The 19,480-nt window shown below is 40.4% G+C and overlaps 2 protein-coding genes across 2 annotated transcripts; both read right to left on the bottom strand.

Annotated features, from left to right (window-relative positions):
* Positions 1 to 341: 341 nt before the first annotated feature.
* LOC115821366 (neurotensin receptor type 1-like) lies at positions 342 to 3,593 on the bottom strand. The gene is made up of 4 exons (XM_030785192.1): positions 2,949 to 3,593; positions 1,114 to 1,297; positions 840 to 924; positions 342 to 618 (listed from the first exon to the last, which is right to left on the bottom strand). The coding sequence occupies exons 1-4, from the start codon at positions 3,591 to 3,593 to the stop codon at positions 342 to 344; spliced, it is 1,191 nt and encodes a 396-aa protein (XP_030641052.1).
* Positions 3,594 to 14,834: 11,241 nt separating this feature from the next.
* On the bottom strand, positions 14,835 to 18,102 carry opn7d (opsin 7, group member d). The gene is made up of 5 exons (XM_030785012.1): positions 18,015 to 18,102; positions 17,265 to 17,427; positions 16,941 to 17,068; positions 15,536 to 15,870; positions 14,835 to 15,332 (listed from the first exon to the last, which is right to left on the bottom strand). Exons 1-5 carry the CDS (start codon positions 18,100 to 18,102, stop codon positions 14,835 to 14,837), a joined length of 1,212 nt encoding a protein of 403 aa, XP_030640872.1.
* Positions 18,103 to 19,480: the final 1,378 nt, after the last annotated feature.

The raw sequence follows: 19,480 nt of genomic DNA on the forward strand, positions 1-19,480 counted from the left end.
CAAAGGATTACAATTTGTTTTGCAGGTCATTGAAGCAGTCCAGCAAGCATATTAAGTATACCTCTAAAAATTTTTTTTGAAAATATCTTTGAAAAAAGAAAGGAGAATGTTCCTTTTTCTACAGATTTCCCAGAACACCTCATCCTTGTTGACTCCTTGTAGAAGTCACACAGTTCACCTCTACAGTTCTAAGAAGTTTAATTATTACTCATCACGGCAAAATACTGATGGCAAAACCACAAGGTAGTCCTTTACATCTGAAAGACCATGACCAGTTTACCAAATGTTATAAACCGAAATTTTTAAACAGTGGAAATGAAAAGCTCCTCCTTAAAACGGGGTTACATGGCCTCCATAGCAATAGTGGAGCAGAGAGTCTGGCGACTGGACCGGTGGAAAACCATGGATGAAGGCATCTGCTGCAGCTGTTGGTGGCTACTCCTCCTAATTCTGTTGCCTCCTCTCTGACGACAACAGTGGAAGTGGCCGAGAGTAGAGAAAAAGATCTTGCGGTAGTGACTTGAGACCAGGTTATAGAGGATTGGGTTGATTGCAGAGCTTACGTAGAAGAGCACGTTTGTGACCATGTAAAAGTAGTGGTAGAAGTCATACAGCTCACTGTTGACAGAATACAAAGTTGTGTTAACCACTCTCTAAACCATGTTTTGAAGAGTTATGTTTGAACAGGGATTGCTGGTTTGGTATGCTAGTGCCTGTTCATATTGCCAAGCGTCAATCAGTGTGTGGTCGAGAACTAATCGGTGTTGGTTAATATCAGTTAAGGCTAGCACTTGAATTACTGTTATATGCATAGAGAACAGAAATGTTACAGGACTTACACGGACCAGTCTGTGACGTAGCAGTACATTAGACGACGGCTGTGGTAAGGCAGCCAACACACTACAAAAGCAAGGACCACCACACCTGGAAATGATAAAAGCCATTAAATCCATAATCTGTCTCATAATGTGTTCCATGCAGTCCCAGTCGGTGTAGAGATATTAGATATTTTCTTCTTTTTCTTAAGTTCACATTTTATCAAGTACACACAAGACAGGTCGTGTCTGGTTTTTTGTGCTCAGCTTGGGTTTGGAATGCTTTTGCTTTACTCACGCAATACATTGACCCCATGCCGCAGTGACCGAACGCGAGTTTTGTCCATGCCGCTTCTAGATGCAGACAGGTAGTAATGAGGGACCAAAGTCTGCTTGGACAGCTCCTGGAGCTGCTGGCTAATGAGCCCATTCATCACAGAGATAACCATCATTGGCATGACAAAAGACAACAGGGCGTTCACCTGTTGGAAAAAATGTCTTTGTATCAATGGACACGTCAAATAAAAATCTGTGGTCCGACTGATGAATGAAAAGCAGTAAAAGTAAAAAATGTCAATCATCTGCAGTTGAGCAAAGTTTACATCCAAAGCTGTAAAGCTGAGCTTAGGTCTGGTTGTCTTGAAAGTACTTCACTAGAAACACTTGAGCAGATTTTTGGCTGCCTGGGACAGACATATGTTAAGAGTGTGCCTATATTTTGTGCCGTTCATTATTCCTGAGTCTTGATAAGATTCCTGGTTTGTGCCCATGAAAATGACCTTCACAGAATGGAGAGACCACCCCAGTTACTAAACATTGTGATGATTCGTATGCATTTTGGGGGCTATGTGATACATGGAGACATGTTTGTCACATCTATGCGGTATTATAAAAGAGCTTTGTCATTCCTCCTCATTAACATAAATTGTTTTTTGGAATTGTTTTGATTTCAGCTTTTTGACTCGATGTAAATTAGTTCATAGTGAGTTCATAGTGTCTGGTCCTTGCTGCTGTTTCATTTCCAGTAGACTACATTTAAATCTATTTTTGTATCAGTCAGGAGTAGTAAATGGGAGAAAGATACTCTTGGGAATGTGGCTTTCAGAATGAAACCCTAATGGAAAGTTTCTTTATGATAACCATAACAATTCAACACTGACATATTTTACTGCTCTGTTTACTCAGCCAATAGGTTGTCTGCCCACTACAGTAGTTTATAATATTTGAAAAAAGGGTCAGCTTTTAAACAGTTCCATAGAGGGTAACATTGTTTAGATCCGCTCTAGTTTCAGAACTGAACTCTACCATGCTGTTGCATTCACCACGTGGACACAGATTTTTGTTGTCTTGAGACATGATGAACCAAAGTCTCTTCAACATCAGCAACAATGTTACATACAGTATTATAAAAAGTTCCTACTTTTTAAAAAAAGAACATTTCAATAAATAGTCATTTTAATAGATTACATTAATTAATTTGATATTGTTCCTTCATTTAAAGAATCTGTGTACCCTTCAGCAGTTGAGATAAAATGATGAGTAGAAACAATGATTTTACAAAAATACACTCATGCACTAATACACTACTCACATACACAATATGATGCATGCCTGTGCCTTATACATGGTCTGTATACCACAATAATATCTACATGTTCTTGCCTTTCACCATGTGCTGAATGATCAGGGAGTTAGTCTGATGGCTCTGTTGAGAGTTAAGAGAGGATTTGCAGGGAGATCATGCTAATGGTAAAATAAAATTGAATTAGTTTTTGTGCAGGTGCAGACCAAAGTGATTCTTGATTCTTCAGTGAATGTAGATTTAACCTAACACTTGACAGTCATTTTTAAGAAAAAAAAATGGATGAAGAAATATAATATAATAAATATATTTACAAGTGATCAGATTACAGATGAAAAGCAAGAATTCAAAGGGTATTTTACTAGTTTGATTACAGGCCTTGCATTTGATTGTGTTTAGATTACTATTTAGGTTATTATTAGAAATAACTAAGATTATTCTTTTTCAATAATGATTAACATTGCCATGGGCAACACAATTCCCAAGCAGCCAGTGCTCCAACTTCACAAGACTCATTGCCAAGGGGACCAAGGTAATGTGCGTAAACCCACCTGTAGAACGGTCTTGGCAGTACTTTGGGAGACAATGGTGGTACAGATCCTCTCACCTCCGAGGTGAATCTGTCCCATTGTAGCAAGCATGGGTAAGGCGAAGAAAAGTGATATGATCCAAAGTGCAGAGATGAGCTTTCTGGTGCGACCTCGGGACATGATACTTTTGGCTTTAAACGGATGGCAAAGTGCCATGAATCGCTCTACGCTGAGACTTGCGATGTTCAATGACGTAGCGTAAGAGCAGCCGTCCCGGACAAAATAATAACCTCTGCAGGCAACTTCACCAAACGCCCACGGATGATGAATCCAAATGAAGCTGTACAGCTCCACTGGCATACACAGAATAAGTATAAGTAGGTCTGAGATGGCCAAACTCACCAGATGGTAATGAACCGTACCTTGAAGATGTTTTACAGATTTTCTTTTGAACGATATGTAAAGAGTCAGTGAGTTACCAAGAAAGCCGACTGCAAAAAGTACCACGTATATGACAGTCACAATCAATTTTGAATAAATGTCTGTATTTACATCCAAATTGTTCTCCATAACAGAACTGTTCAGGACGTGCGTTCGAGTTTGATTCTCATCTGACAGAATTATCTGTTCGAAGAAGCTAAAATCAACGTAGATTTCCTTTGGCATAGGTCGCGATGTTCCGTCCATGTGTGTGAAAGTAACGATCCAAATAGTTTGAGGTTATATTAGAATATTCATTATTAAATGTCGGTGCGTAAAACGCGAGCGCTCTGACAGCGAAAGCAGATCTGTACGCAGTGACATCGCCATGGCTTTATATAGGACAGCCAGGCGCCCAAGGGATTTAGAGGGATAGCTATACATCTGATAGGCAATGTAGATGCATGTAAAGTTTTACGCTATTTAGTGAAAGTGTAAAATAGTACACACGTGTGGTAGCATGGCCTTTAAAAACTATTGCCTAGTAGTACGCTTTTAAAACTTTCAAGAGATTTAATCATTTCACGTACCTAGGCTTATTAAAGAAAATGCAAACAAAAACGCGGATGATGTCGTAATGTGGGAGCTACTTTCACTGATACACTCTCTGAAATAGACGTTTTTATGTGAAAAAAAATATAAGGCACCAATGGTATTAAATATTTACGACACTCTCAACATTATCAGACAGCATAAAGGCCCATGATGCTATTTGTTAAAAAATTAAAGGTACGAAGGTAAGAGCAGGAATAAGCAGTACAATGAGATTTGCCATTAACGCCTCTCCAAAACTGGCCAGTATATGTTGTAACCAAGAAACTGATCCATAGTTACAGAGCAAGGACTCTTGTGGCACATTTGTCTCGTCACTGTAGACAAAAGTGCCACAAAAAGAGTATATGTTCTATGAACGATGCTAGCCTCGGTTCTGTGTCTGAATGCTTTCTCTCCACATATGTAAGCGTTTACTTTTCTCTAATAATAGTATGGTTGTGCTCTCACAGAGGGAGAAAAGGAACACATATGTTAGTATATGCCAGCTGTACTCCAGGTAGATAGACCAGGTATTATGTGAAAGAATTTAGTTATAGCGGTGCCTTCGACCAAAAGTGACTAACACAGTGTGAATGACTCCAAGCACAAAAGCGGTAATGAAAATCCATACACTGATAAACTTGTGAACGACTATGTGAGTAGCTTCGCTATACGTGTGTCATGCTCACAAAACGAAATCTCCCCAGAGTTTCAACGGCAGGTGGTTCTGATTCTGCCTGTGTGGTTGGGATGAAGAGCCTGTTTTCCAAGTAAAGCTGACGGGGATTGACAGAACACTGCACGTGAATACAATATGTTTTCAGTTCTCTCACTGTCATCTCCTCAAGCAACGGCACAGGTCATCATAGCGGATCCAATACTACATATTAACACTTAGAGCAAAGAACCGTTGTTGGCCTAGAAGTTGTGTTTTTTTCAACCTCCTGATCCATGAATTGGTGTCATATGATCACCACGGAGAGAAATTATGTCCTCATATAAGGACGTTCCCTTGGGCACTGACCCCGTCATTAACTGTGAATATTTAGGGTTAAATATAAAATAAGGCAATGCTAGACTGCTTTCTGAGAGATCTCTTTAAGGTGGAGAACCCCTCGTTAAACATGAGTTCATTCTTTATCGTGATTGAATCAGTAGTCCCATATTCAAGGCATTATTACAGGGATCATAGACGTTGACAATATTTCCTCAAAATTTGTTTCATAATATTCCTAGTTTAAGAAATCTCCATTTGTAGGAAGTAATGTGAGGATACTGTTACTGCACTCTTGTACTCTGTAAATGTGGGTCCTATCTCTGGAGTTAAAAGTTCAAATCCCCAGTTGTGTCAAATTTACTGTTTTATGATTAGGTGTACAGTGGGGTGGGGGGGGGGGGGGGGGGTGTAGAAAAAGGATGCCTTTTGCCACTATGTGACTCACTGTTAATTTGTTTCCCAAAGAGCTAGGTTGCCAAAGAGACGAATTAAATGAAGAGAAATGTTTTTCCAGGTTTTGTAGTACACAGCTTGATAGTACCATATAACTCACAGTGTGCAAAGCCACCTGAAACAGAAGAGATGTGTACTAGGTCTCACCTTTGCAGGTTGGAACAGACACCACACAGGAAAAGCCTAGGGACCATTCATAATCGGCTATGCCACATTATGAGTAAGAAAAAGGCGCATGATATTTGATTTTAATAAGACAAGCTTTTATTTTAATAAGATGTCATAGATGTAGTGTAAGATTATCCAGAAAGACAGGGTAAGAACAGGAGTGGACATCACAGAGCTTAGTGAGTGTTATTTATAGTAAACACTGCCATCCCTCCCTAAGGGGCTAGTGCTTTACTTGTGATCCCCCAAAGCCAAGAGTGTTCAAATAGAAGCTGATATTGCTTAGGTTCATGACCATTTAAACTAATGTGACCTCATAGCTGCAGTCCAATGCAATTGAATGATTTCACTGACATAGCTTGTAGGTGCATTTGTTCTGTTTGTCCTAGTATGTTCCACTGAGGGTAAACTATTTATAGAGAACAGCTCAAAAGACTTTTGCCTGCATCTTTTAATTAGTTTACTGAAAAGTTTTCCTAGAGGTTTAAAGCAGTTCACAATAGTTTTCAACAGTCAGGGAGGTTGTTGAAAACCAACTAGTCTTCATAGTAATTCAACATATACAACACAGCAGTTTGTAGTTTTAACTGATGACAATATTTTCATTGAGCACAGCGCCTACAGTTAGAGGATATCAGAATGAGAGCAATGAGATGTCAAATTCAGTTGTTGGTGCTGTTTTCCTGGTGACAGAGGCTGAATATTGGGCAGGGGATGTTTTTCAGGAGTGACAGATTTTTTGATGGTCCTCTGCCTTTACTGCCCTTGGGATATATATTTTGTGCAATTATTGGAAAACATGAAGGCCACTATGTTCTTAATCATATTCAGGGCACCGTGTTTTCATATAATCTTCTAAATGGATTTTTTTTTTTTTTTTGAAAACTCAAACGCGTCACAATTTGACATGGCTTAAAAAAGAAGAAATTTTGCAGCTTAGTGTTAGGCTCAGAATGGTGCCTCGTAAACAGTCTCTACATGGTGAGAAGGTTCATTTTGTTCTTCATTTTTACCTTGTTTTATCAGCTTAATCACACTGTAGACCTCAGATACTCCCACGGTTTCCTTTTTTAGTCGTGCAATCGTGACCTGGTATGAATTAAGAGACAGAAAAAGGACGCTTGCTCACAAGGTTACCTCCACTGACCTATTACCTGCAGTTTGTCAGAGAGTGCCTACAATTTTCAGCAGTGGCTTAGTGAATAGAACAGAACAACATGAAGCCACAGGGAGTGTGCATTTAAGCTCCAGCCTCTTGCTGTGTGTGTCTAGCAGCAATCAACCTTTGACATCACCATTCAGAGTGACAGAAAAAAAAAAAAAAACAGTTCGAAGCAACTTTTCTGTGTTTCAAGACGCTTTGTCCTTTTACCGGTTGTGCTATGTTGCACCACGGAAAACAGTGAGAGAAAGCTAACAGGACAAGATTTGCTTTCTTAATCACATTTTGCGTTCAGTGAGATGACAGCTAAATATTGAATAATCTGCAAAAATCATCTGTTATCTGAAACTGTGCAATGAAACACGATCCATTCAATGAACACTTTTACTCTGTGAACTGGTTAGTGTCGTCCTGGTAGACGCTTTTCCCATCAGGATAGAACATGCTACAGGATACAGGATAAAGTTGACCACTCACAACTGTTTTGTATTGACTACCATTTATTTTGCCATTAACAGGGTTGAATAGACTCAAACTCCGCCGGAAAAAAAAAAAAAAGCATTCAGAGTCGTAATGGAGCAGCGAGAGTGTACATTCTTTTCTGTTTGCCAAGAACATGGTGACTCATCTGACTATACTGCTTTTTTTCCCATTGATCAATAAATCATTGCCCATCTCCCTCAAGCTTTTCATTCAAAAATATGTATTTTTGAATGAAAAATGGTTTTTCTCTTTCTTTTTTTTTTTGCATCATAACCATCTTTGTGAAGTTCTGAACAGACTGTTGTTGTCTCTTCACACTGTAAATTGATGTTTGCTCTCAATTACATTTAAATCGCTGGTATGTTTTGCCTTGTACCTTGAACCACTTCACAGACTTTATGGTTGAGGTCTGTGTGCTTTGTCCATTAAACATTCTTACCAACATCCTCGAAGCTACTGTTCCTGATGAAACATTAACGAGTTGAGCGGTGGTTTTTCACTGAAGCTTTTGTGAAATGTCCAAATAATCATCTCTCTTTCCAAGTCACAGAGATCTCTTCCTTTTGCTGTGGTAGCCAAAAGTAATGGGCAGCTGGACCAACCCAGCGTTTTCAGCACATGACCCTGAATGTCATGGAACAGTAACTGCTTAGTTAACTCAGGAACCAGTCCTGTGGTGGAGTACCTCCTTTCAGTTTACCCTCACTTACTCAAACATTTCCTTTATTCGGGCAGCTGGCTCTACGTTCAGTCACACGATGCATTATAGCTTTTGACAAGCGACAACCTTCTCGGGAACGTCCCTATCGGAATCTTATTGTGTCAAATGGTTCTTAAGGCTAACATTCTCACATTGGCTGTTCAGTCATATGACAAACAATATGACACGCTATATTACCAAAGCTGGCCAACAGAGTGTAGTAGAGCACTTCCATACTGCCATAGAACAGCCTGACGCTAACACATACACATGTGTATGTCCCAGTGTGGCTCCAGACACCTCTAGAGTGTGCAAAAGGGCTGCTTCTTGATCACAGAGTGACAACTTTAGATACTGTCAATGGTCTAATAGCTGTGAGATGTCTCTTTTCAGATCTCCAGACATTCAGTGTAATCTGAACAACTATAACTAATTACCACATTGAAAGCCACTGGAGAAAAGCGGTGGACATTTCTGTAAGGGTACGAGCAATGATCTATAGTAGGATAATCGTCTGAAAAAGGACGTTCCATCTTCCAAATCTAATGTTTTTCTTTTTTTTTTTCTTTTTTTTTTTGCAATGTCCTTGTGTCGTTTCGTTCAAGAGCTTGCGGCTGAGACATTTGGAAGAAATGTGGGGATTTATGTTTAATGGCCTGGAATGCAGCCATGCTTTCTTCCTGTCTTTCGATTGTCCTCACAAAGACGTCCGTCTCCTAACTTTTTTTTTTTTCAGCGAGTGATCCTGGCTTTCCTGAAGAGTGAGCGAAGCAAGCGGGTGCTGTACAGTGGTTGGAACAAAAATGTGGCTCTTAACAAATCTTAAATGAACAGTCTTTTTTAAGTTAAAAGACTACGATTGAAGAGGACTGATCTCTAACAAATTATATAGTACATTGTTGCCTTACTTTAGAGACAGGTGTTTGTATTTGTATTTGTTTGTATTTGTTTACGTGTTATATGTTTATTTTTCATATTGAATCACTGTCTCAACAATAGAATATCCCATTATCTAACGATATGGTACTTTGCCATCTATAACCTTTTTTTGAATTCTTGAAGTGGTTCTAAAAAAACTGGCTGCTAAAATTCTGCCAGGCAAGCTGGCAACAGAGATTACAGGCGTGACAGGCACAGGATAATTGATATTAATGAAGTGACAAAAACAGTGACAAAATCGAAACAAAAGATAAAATGAAAAGAAGGGAGGCAGACCCTAGGGTAGGACCTAGACAGACAAGGAAAGTGATATAGAGCGAACAAGAATATGAGCAAGCAAAACAGAGAGAAGATGAGAAGAAAGTGACAGCGAAGGGCTAAGGAGAAAGAGAGCGAGAGAGAGAGAGAGAGAGAGAGAGAGATGCAGAGAGGGATGCAGAGAGATAAGGAGACCCATGGGTAATGTCTGTCGATGTGGTTTTAGGGGCCGACGGCCACAGCTGACTGAACCTCCTCGAGTCCAAGAACCGATCGTCACTGAACGGCCGGCTAATGGAAGCTGTCACTCAGAGGTCTTGACGAGCAGACACACTCACAAGGCCCAGCCATAAATCAATGCCTAGCTGAAGAACGTGAGCGGAATATAGACACTTTGCTTGAGTGACTTCTCCAAGAATTGAACAAGAGACGGGAGAAGGCTCCTGTTCTCTCAAATACTAAATAAACGCTGAGCAGAAGTGTGTGGCTTGGGCTTCAGGGCCAATTAAACTTGCCAAAGTAGTCCAGTGGCTCAGCTATGGTACTTACCCAAATGAGGAATTTAATCCTCGTCCAGAGTGAATGTTGGAGTGCTGATGCACAACTGACCCCTCACAGGGATTATCTTTTGTAGAAAGGGACTCCCGTAACACGGCAGACACACTGCTTGACCATGAAAAATATTCCCTACTCTTGCACAACACGTTCAGTTGGATTTATTGCAAAAAAAAAAAAAAAGATTCAGAGACTCTTCATATTGTGTTGTAGTGATTTATTCTTTCCTCTCAAACGGTGGAATGTGAAATCAAATGTTTTATGGGGGGTCATGATCTGTAAGAATTTATGGCATTGAAGTCTGACATTTCTTGGTAAAACTGTACATCGCATGAAAGCAGGTACATTTTATGGATTTGACCCCTGTGCACGGCGATATTTTTTCTTTAATGTAAGGACATGTACCCCAGAGCCACTCCATCAAACTGCTTTTGGCCAATTAAACTGGAACATATTTAGAGATTTGATAAAAAAAAAAAACAAACAAGAAAATTATGACATTTTCAAAGGGAAAATGATAAAGTGTAACATAAACACACACAAATACCTGAGACAAAATAATCTGATCTTTTCAGTTTTTTTATTATGCGGTAATTTATGCTTGTTTTGAATATTAGGACGAGCTAAGTGACCCTTAAATAAATATTTAGTCGAAGAAGCTATTTGTGGCTCTACAGTTTGCTTGTGCAATCACCTATTTTTATACATCATCAGATCAGTCGTTTTGAAAAGAAATCCTCAAGCGAATTGGGTAGGACCGTGGACCGTATAGATGCGCATCCATGGGAAAAGAAAAAAACACGCACATGGAAACGCTCACTTGCACACTAGAGAGCAGAGATTCCTCAGTATGTGTGTTAAAGCAGAAACAGCGGGCATACGGATGAACATGTCAACATAAATTTGTGATTTGTGCAAACAAATTGCCCTAGGAAACGGGGAAGCTGTGCAACAGCTGGTGTGACAAATCTCCACAGACGCCCCAAAACCCACGACCGACCAGAGCAGCCCCAGGGCGGTCGGCAGAAACAGAGAGGAAGAGGCCGATAAGAGCAAAGTTGGCAGGTACGTTTCTGAACAGCGTCTCACGAATTAAGATATGCAAAAAGACAACTAATGACGTCGCGTTAAAAAAGAAAAATCGTAAAAACGGACACACTTTTTTTAAAAAAGAAAAAGAAGAAAAAAAAGGGTCATATAATGCCAAATCCTTTATCTTAGCATGCAAAGCATCTACATCTGTTTGGTTACGTAACTTAATTCAGATGACTGTGCACAAACTACTGCTTGCCTGTTTAGCTTGCCTGTCAACTCTGATCAAATCATTGTAGGTTTTATTGTTTGGCCCTTAAGATAAAGCTTCTGTCGAGACAGGCAAACCAACACTCTGAAATCACCCTCCAATTTGTTAAAATTGTCAATTTGAAATCATATTGTGTCTTTCTCTCTCTTATTCTCACCACCAGATTTTGCAATTTTCTGAGAGACTTTGCTTTACCCTACTTTGCCTTAAACAAATCTTTCAGTATCTGGGCGCTATGTGGAGCATCCTAACAAGCTCTGAATGATGATGACTGAATCCTCCTCATCGTTTCTCGGTGGAGAACCTGGTTTTGGATGGCGTATCACGGCTAAGAATTGTCTTCATCAAAACATGAATGAAAGATCTCTGCAAGAGGATCGCTTTCTTTCTGCGTACATGAAATCAAATTTCACAGAATAAATTAAATTGAATACATGGCATCAGCTTTTCATTTTTTTTTTTTTTGCTATCTATTTAAATTCAATTTCTGGAAAGCTTTTTTTAAAGGGGGGGGGGTAGCATTTGCTTTTCAAAAATCATAAATTATTGAATGAAACGGACAGCGATTTTCATGTGGAGCCTTGGAGTTTCAGCTCTAAGAATCATAGTAACAGTCAACTGAAAGAGGCTAGTTTGATGTCAGTTGTCACGCCGCATAGCCCCCTTAACCAGTTCAGTTTTCATTGTTTTGTCAGTACCCTGTTCTCTTGAGTTCAGTCAGTGAATCACTCAGTCACAGTGTCCAGCTGTTTTTCTTAATTAAACCTGATTTCTATTTAGTATATGTACCACTGCTTTTTCACTATTGCTTCGCTCTTGCTTGTGAAGTCTTAGGTTGAATTGTCTTGATGTACACTCGTGACTCGAGTAAGAGTAATTCTGTCTATCTATCTGAGAATCCTCCCTTGTTCAAACCGTCAGTCTCTGTATCCAGTATCCTGCCTTGTGTCCAGTCTGTGAATCTGCCTTCATATCCCTATTCTGTGTTCCTGTGCCTTTGTATCTTAGTTTACGCTGTGTTTCAATAAAGCTGGTTAACCGCACTTGCATCCAGTCTCTGGACTGGAGAGCTCACAATTGTTATATCATAGGAGTAAAGAACTCTCAGTTAATGTTAAGGGAACATCAACTCTCTTTCCACACTTTTTTTCTATACTATCATTTACGTGACAGATAAAGAGAGCATTTACACACTTTTTGAATATATGCCCTCTAGCTAAATCTGTGATGAGTCTTACAAAATGTAGGTCTCAATTTAAGTGACGAGGGACTTCAGCACTGTCTACTTCTTGCCCCCCACCCCCCCCCTTAATTTTCTTTATGGTGTGATCAAATACAGCGCAGACTCTCTGTTTTATTTGATCTTTTTTTAATGAACATTTGATTTGAACTTTGTTTCTATCAGTATCGCCTACTCTTTCCTGCCATTTTTCTCTGCTCGCTTTCATTTCCAACTAAGCGGATAATTGTGTGTTTCATCACAAAACCTGTCAATTTCTTTCATCTGTGTTTCATGATACACGTAAAAAAACTTTGATTGAATACTTTTATACATTCTCAGGTTGAAATAAGTGGTGCAGAAGTAGGGTGCGTGTAGTGATACTATTTGCTCATTTGACCCTTTTTATTATGAGCCCTACTCTTCTTCTTCTTCTTCTTCTTCTTCTTCTTCTTCATCGTCTGTTATGATGTTGTGGAGCAGACTATCCTGGGTGTGCTGAGACAGGCTGAATGGATGGCTGTTCTGATATATAAATATACTGGCTGAGGGCACTTGGAAAAATAAACTTGCCCTGTTCTCTCGTTCACAGCAGAGCCACTCAATTAAATTTATTCATTATGGTCATCCACTGCAGAGCCGGGGCTGGAGCGCGCAGACTGCACTCTGAATTAGCGCTGCCCTCAGTGCTAGCAGGAGCATTTAATTTATTCATTTGAAAAAAAGAGAGAAAGGACACCAAAAAAAAAAAAAATGACAGATAAGCGCGTGCCAACGTACTTTTGTTCATTTGTTTTTTTCCCCGCAGGATTCGTTTGGCTGAGGTCCGTGTTGATTGTTTGGATGGTCGTCGGATTTTTTAAATCTATCGAAGCCCTGAGGATATGCCATTTACATTTTAAATAAAGTTTGGTTATTATTATAAGCCATGCAATACGTAAAGTGCCATAAAGGGTGGACCCAGTGCTCAGTGGGTTAGGGCGGTGGTAGAACGTGCCTCTCTCTCTGCTCAGTCATCCCCTTCTTCTCGCCTCTTTTTTTTTTCACACTGCCGAGATGTGTCATCACCGTACGCTTCAAAAACAGTCCCTACATTTTACGAAATATGCCATTTTTTACAAGTCACGTGCATTGCAAGATGTTTTCATGTTTAGTACCTTGATCTTTTATTTACAAAAAAAAGAGAAGATAATCTTACAAGATGTGTAAACATATTTTCAGTTGGCATTTCAAAGCTTAATAATAATCGTCACAGTAAGAACAACAGTAAAAGTCATTCTGATCGTGAATCTGTTGTAAGTTCATGTAGAGTACATGGTAGCATAGATGGTATGATCAAACTGAAGCACACACTGAGCTGGGTCTGTGGATCAGGTTGGGAATGAATTTCATCATGCCACATCATTAGTCAAATAAAACATCAGCACCGTCACTGGAAGAATTCACGGAGAAAAGACAGGTGTGTCATGGAACTCTGCCTTGACTGAAAACCCACTTTCCGGAATATTCTGGCCTGAGAAGTCAAGTATTCACCCCCAAGACAAGCGCTCCATGCATATTAACCAAAGAGGTGAGGGAATTCATAAAATAATCCCAGCATTTAGGACCGTGTGTAAGTCACATGTCAGGGTTAACGTAACACCAGTTTTGTAGTTTACCCTCGCTAGATGATTGTCATTGGTTCACTTCTTGTGTTTGTAAGTGTGGTGTGGTGGTGCAGGTAGAGAATTTGTTGGATCACTATCTGTCGCTTTATTGTCAGTCAAAGGTAGTGATTCACCAAAATCATTTTTTGCTCAACATCCTCCATCTAACGGAGGTTGTGAAACTTTTGTTCTTTTCTTTATTACAATTTCTGCCTAAAAAGACAGGCTTGCTTTTCCCTGGAGAAAATGAAAAAAGTTTGCATTGTATGAAGTGTTGGGTTTAAACTGCTTTCTCATGCTTTGGAAAGGGGAACTGAGGTTACAACAATGTTAAAATATTCTGATTCACAAAGAAACATCACTTCTTATTTTAATACGATTTAAGTTCACATCATGTAGCACAATAATGATGTGATTCACATTCCAATTGTTCATATGAACAATCGCTCATAACATTTTTTCTCACAATACATGAGCAAGCCACAGGTCATGACATAACTAATGATATAGCAGCACAAAATTTTACAGGATTTATTTAAAAAAAAAAAAAAACTAAATTCACTGATAGACCTCTCGGTGTATAAACACTGTCTCTTAGATGGATGCTCCCTGTTGGTTATTGCCTTGGCAAGTCCTAAGTAGACACAAAAATATTGGCCATTGTTCATTTCACTCTCTGGGTGATGATGGAGAGGTTGCAGTGCAAAACAAGTGCAACTTAGGGTGAGATATTACCTCACTTAGTCCATATGAACCTTTCTCTAAAATATGACCCTTTCTATGCTCATCATATGGTCATTTTTCCTTGGTTACCATTTTACCCCTCCATACTTTTGCATGTTCATCATTCTCTCCCCTCCTCCAACACCATCTCCCTCTCTGAACACAATTTGCTCTCTGTCTACATTTTCTTAACCAGGAGCTTTTTTGGTGGCCAGAGGTGGTTTTTTCATCCTCTGCTCCAGTTTTTTTCTCACTATTTCTCATGTCCAAGACCACCTCATGAACCCCTAGAGGAAATTGGCCCGCATATTTTCTGAGAGCTGACTAACAGTGACCTCACTGTGGGCGGAGCCAGTCAGCACACAAGCAGTTCTCTGAGGGACAGCCTCTTGGCATCTTGCCTCTGTCACTGCACAGTGCAGACATGCCCCGTGAGTCTCCGGCATCCCATTGGAGAGACGGGTGGAGTTGCTTACATCCTTATTGGTGCGCTGAGAGGTGGGCGGATACAAGTCCCCCTGCCCGGGGACAGGGCTGCCCTTGCAAGGGCTCGAACAGATCCTGCGGCGGAGTTGTGCAGTGTCCCTGCATAACGACTTGCGGAAATTTGGCTTGAAGACTAAATATACAACCGGATTGTAGATTGTAGAAGACTTGGCAAAGATGGCAGCCAGGGCAAAGGCTACAGGTGGCAACTGGTTTCCAGTGCCAAAGGCAGCCCACATGGCCACTATCGCATAAGGACTCCACGCTCCAAGAAATCCAATACATACCGCCACTGAGAGCTGTAAGAGAGAACAAACTCACTAAACATAAAACCCCAGCTGCCCATCGGAAAACGTCACGTAAACGACAATACAGCTCTGTCAAGTGTATCTTACACGTATTGCTTATATTTTGTTTCATTTCAGAGTAGAACAATTCCGGTTATAAAATTCCAATCTTTACAATTTACTGACAACGGCTCAGTACACGTGTCTCCTCTCACCTTGACGATCAGAGTGTGTGCGTTGGTGGTCTTCGTCTGCGGTGAGACGTGTTGCTGCACGGCCTGACGGGAGCCCCGCACGGTGAACAGGATGAAAGCGTAGGAGATGAAGATGATGGTGCATGGAACCACATAGCAGAAGAGGAAGAGGCAGACAATATAGGACATGGCAAATATATCTTGCGCAGGTGCATACCAGTCAATGCAACAGGCAGTGCCATACGGTTCTGGGCCGTACTGGCCCCAGTTTGCCAAAGGGCCGATGGCAAACACCAAGGCATAGCACCAAACAGCTGCCACCATTATGCAGGCATGGAACGAGGAGAACTTGTTACCTGCCAAAGAGAAGAACAGGGGCGTATATATAAAAGTCTGTGTCGTGATGTGCTAGTTGTTAGAGGTAGGTGTTGTGTTGGGTTGTTTTCAGAATTATACCAGTATGTTAGACTGGTGTTGCTCTAACAAGTATGTCTGAAGTGGTTTTCAACTAGAGTTGGTTTCTTGACAGGCTAAATCTGTGAGTGATTTAAATATTGGTAAACTATTTAACTAAATAAGATTTGCAAGCTGTGGTCAGTGCTTGTGTAGTCCTTTTCAGAGGCAGTTTCATGCCATTTTGAATGAATATAGTTCGTTTTTCAACTAAGAGTTTAACTCTTTGGCGATGATGTGCCTCTTTTGTGCCCGTTTGTGAACTTTCCTCCTTACTTCAAAATAGAATTAACTTCTTGTTGTCTCAGAGGACAAGATCCCCGTTGTGCAATTGTGCACTCTCTAATTATCGACTTTCCCAGCTGTACAGGTGAAAAATAATGTAGTGTGTGTCAACAGCTCTTCTGAGATAAGGTTCAAAGCCAGGAGGTGCAATAAACATCTGTCTATGTCTTGCCCTCCCTGCTGAACAATCATTTGTTCCATACCTCTCTCGTTCTCTCTCTCTTGCCCATTCCGTTACATACTGCATCTTTTGTTTTTCTCACAAACCAAGTCCTACATATTATTAAGGGGCCCTCGTTTTCTTTTTTCATTCCAAGATTAACCAAACCTGACAGATCTCCCAATCTGTAAACAGAACAGAGCTCCTAATGGGCCAGCTTTCTCTTATCTAATTCAGCTAGAGGGAACATATTAGACACACAAAAAAAAAACAGCAGTGGACTTAGTCATGTTAAACTAGGTAACTCCATATTTTACAAGGGCAAATAAAAGGCCTCGAGGGAAGACTGGGCTATTCCAGAATTTACAAAGTCATATGATTGTACTAGACAGTAACCTCTGAAACATAACCCGTTTTCATATTGTTGGGTGATGCACGGCTATAACAGCTGTAATGAACCCAAAAAAACAAAACAAAAAAAAAGAACAAATAGAGAACGCTGTGCAGGTGTGCAGAACAGAATGGTACCATAATTGGGGAAGCAGACTTTGAGGCAGCAGACAGATGAGAGTGCAGTGAGGTTGGTCAAACTGCATAGTCCAAAAAGCACTCCACACACAGCATAGCCCAAGCAGACAAGCTCTCCAAATAACCACCTTGAGAGAGAGAGAGAGAGAGAGAGAGAGAGAGAAACAGAGAAAGCGAAAAGGAAAACAATGTTTTCTATCATTTTTAGTCAGAAGATGAAACTTGAAGGTTAACTTATTTTAAATTCACATCTGACGCCTGCTCTTCTCGCCACAGTTAGTGTTTTTCAGTGGGGAGCGGTGGAGGGTGAGCAAGAAAACTCACTTGTGAGAAAAAGCTGATGGTATGGCCAATGGAAAAAGACTAACAGTCATTCCAAGGTCGCTGATAGACAAGTTAATGACAAAGAACTCGGCCGGCTTCAGCGAGGACCTTTTTCGATACGCTACCAGGAGCAGAATCCCATTCCCCATGAGAGACAGAACACCTGAGGAGGAGAGCAAATAAGAGAACATGTTCAAGGCTTCTGGCTAAGCTCAGACTACAGTTTGTAATTTTTGTAACGAGGCGTTTTTTTCTTTTCCTTTCTTTTTATTGTCCTCTGCTCACCATGTCAAGAAAAGCACTTGGATACTATTCTCTGACCCCTAAAAATATATATGGCCGCACAACACGAGTGCCAGTGTTCATGCTCAACTTCATTTCTATTCTTAACTTTATTCTTTGTAGAGTAGATTCTCACATATACATCTGCACAGCCTCATTTTAAGGGAGAAAGATATTGCAAACACAAGTGTGTTCCATGCCTTTTTGTGTTAAATGAAGTTAAATGAAAAACATGTGTACCTATGTATTCTACAAATAACAAATTCTCTTCCACTTCAGTCTTTTTGACTGACGCGTTCAACCCAATGACTCTGGTGATTTCACACAGGTGACCTTTTTCCTATCTATTCTTTGTGTTTTATATTATGCCGTTTACTTCCTGACTTGATTATCTGACACTTGATGATGGTCTGTTGTCATATGCTCCCCGTACCAAAACGTTTGGCTTGTATGGTGTTATGAACTTACAAAAAATGGTGTACATGATGCCCATGAAGAAATCATACTCCTTTGAGATGGTAGAAACAAAGAGAGCAGTTTCCGAGACATTTCCCATCTGTTGGAAAAAAACAAAACAAAAAAGAACAATTCACAGGATTAAAGAGAATGGTGACTGGGAAACAGGAGGTCAAGGAGAGGATTTTAGAGACATGGAAAAGAGCTTAATAAGTCTTAAATGCAGTCTCTTTTTACAAACAGAACCATCTGTTTAAGGAGACAACGTAGAGGAACAGCATAGAGGAGAGGGGGTGCTGAAAATGGACAGGTGGAAATTTTGACCCGAGCTACCACAACAGTTTTACTTTCCCTCCAGTCAGCACTAGCCTCAGCAAAGAGGATAAAAGAAAGAGAGGATAAGATGTCATCAGTATTTCAATGCATCAGCTTCTCACTCACTCTCTCTCTCTCTCTCTCTCTTTCTCTCTCTCTCTCTCTCTCTCTCTCTCTCTCTATCTATTTATCTATCCATCACTAGAGACAGAGAGAGAGAGAGAGAGAGAGAGAGAGAGAGACCCACAGAGATACAGCACAATAACTGGGGAGCTAAAATGCCACACAGCAGATTGGAACATAGAAAACATACACACAAGGGGTAATCAGAGAAACCAAAAGGACAAATGATAATACTAATGATCCAGATTCTGTCCTCTTTTTTTCTTTTTTTCTTGGTTATCGACCTGTTTTACCCAAAACTGAATGGCTACTGTACTTGGTTGGATGCTCCTCCTCGAATACAAATGCTCATTCTTAACCAAAGGGAGTCAGCACCAGCTATGGAATAGATGTCATACTCTAAGGAAGTGTAGCATCCTCAGCCTGTTCACTTAAAAAAAAAAGACCACAGAGCTGTTACAGTGCAGTGTGAATGATCTTTACCCTCCTCCACACACACACACACACACTTTTTTTTTTTCCCCTTCCAAACTCAGAATGTCCAATTACCCATGATCTCCCCCTCAGACAGCAGCCACCTCAGCTGAGATGAATTAGGCGAACACAAGCTTTCACTGACACTCATACAGCTGGTCTTCTCACACTAAGAGCTGCAATGGTGTCATGGAGAGAACTTCCCATTACTATACCCACAATTACATAGGCGCTCAACCATCCTGGCTCCTAATGATCAATGAAAAGGAGAATGATCCTGGCCCCGCTGCCACCCAAGAGATTGTGTTTCCTTTCCTTGGACTCTTTGCCACAGTAGGCAAGCGTGGCGTAGCTAAAACCTGAATGGTGCAGTCCCTAAACGAAGGATGACCTTACTGCTTTTGGAAAACAAGCATGTCTAATTCAAAATTGAGTAATCGTTTTTCTGCCTCAGGAAAGGGACAATACCTCAGGCACTGACGTTATCGTACAACAACTCATGAAGGCACTTAACTTTTAGCAGTGATACTTGCAGACTGACGTTTTGGGCTGGCAGACAGATCTGT

This window comes from Chanos chanos, chromosome 9 (assembly GCF_902362185.1).
Source record: "Chanos chanos chromosome 9, fChaCha1.1, whole genome shotgun sequence".
Taxonomy (NCBI): domain Eukaryota; kingdom Metazoa; phylum Chordata; class Actinopteri; order Gonorynchiformes; family Chanidae; genus Chanos; species Chanos chanos.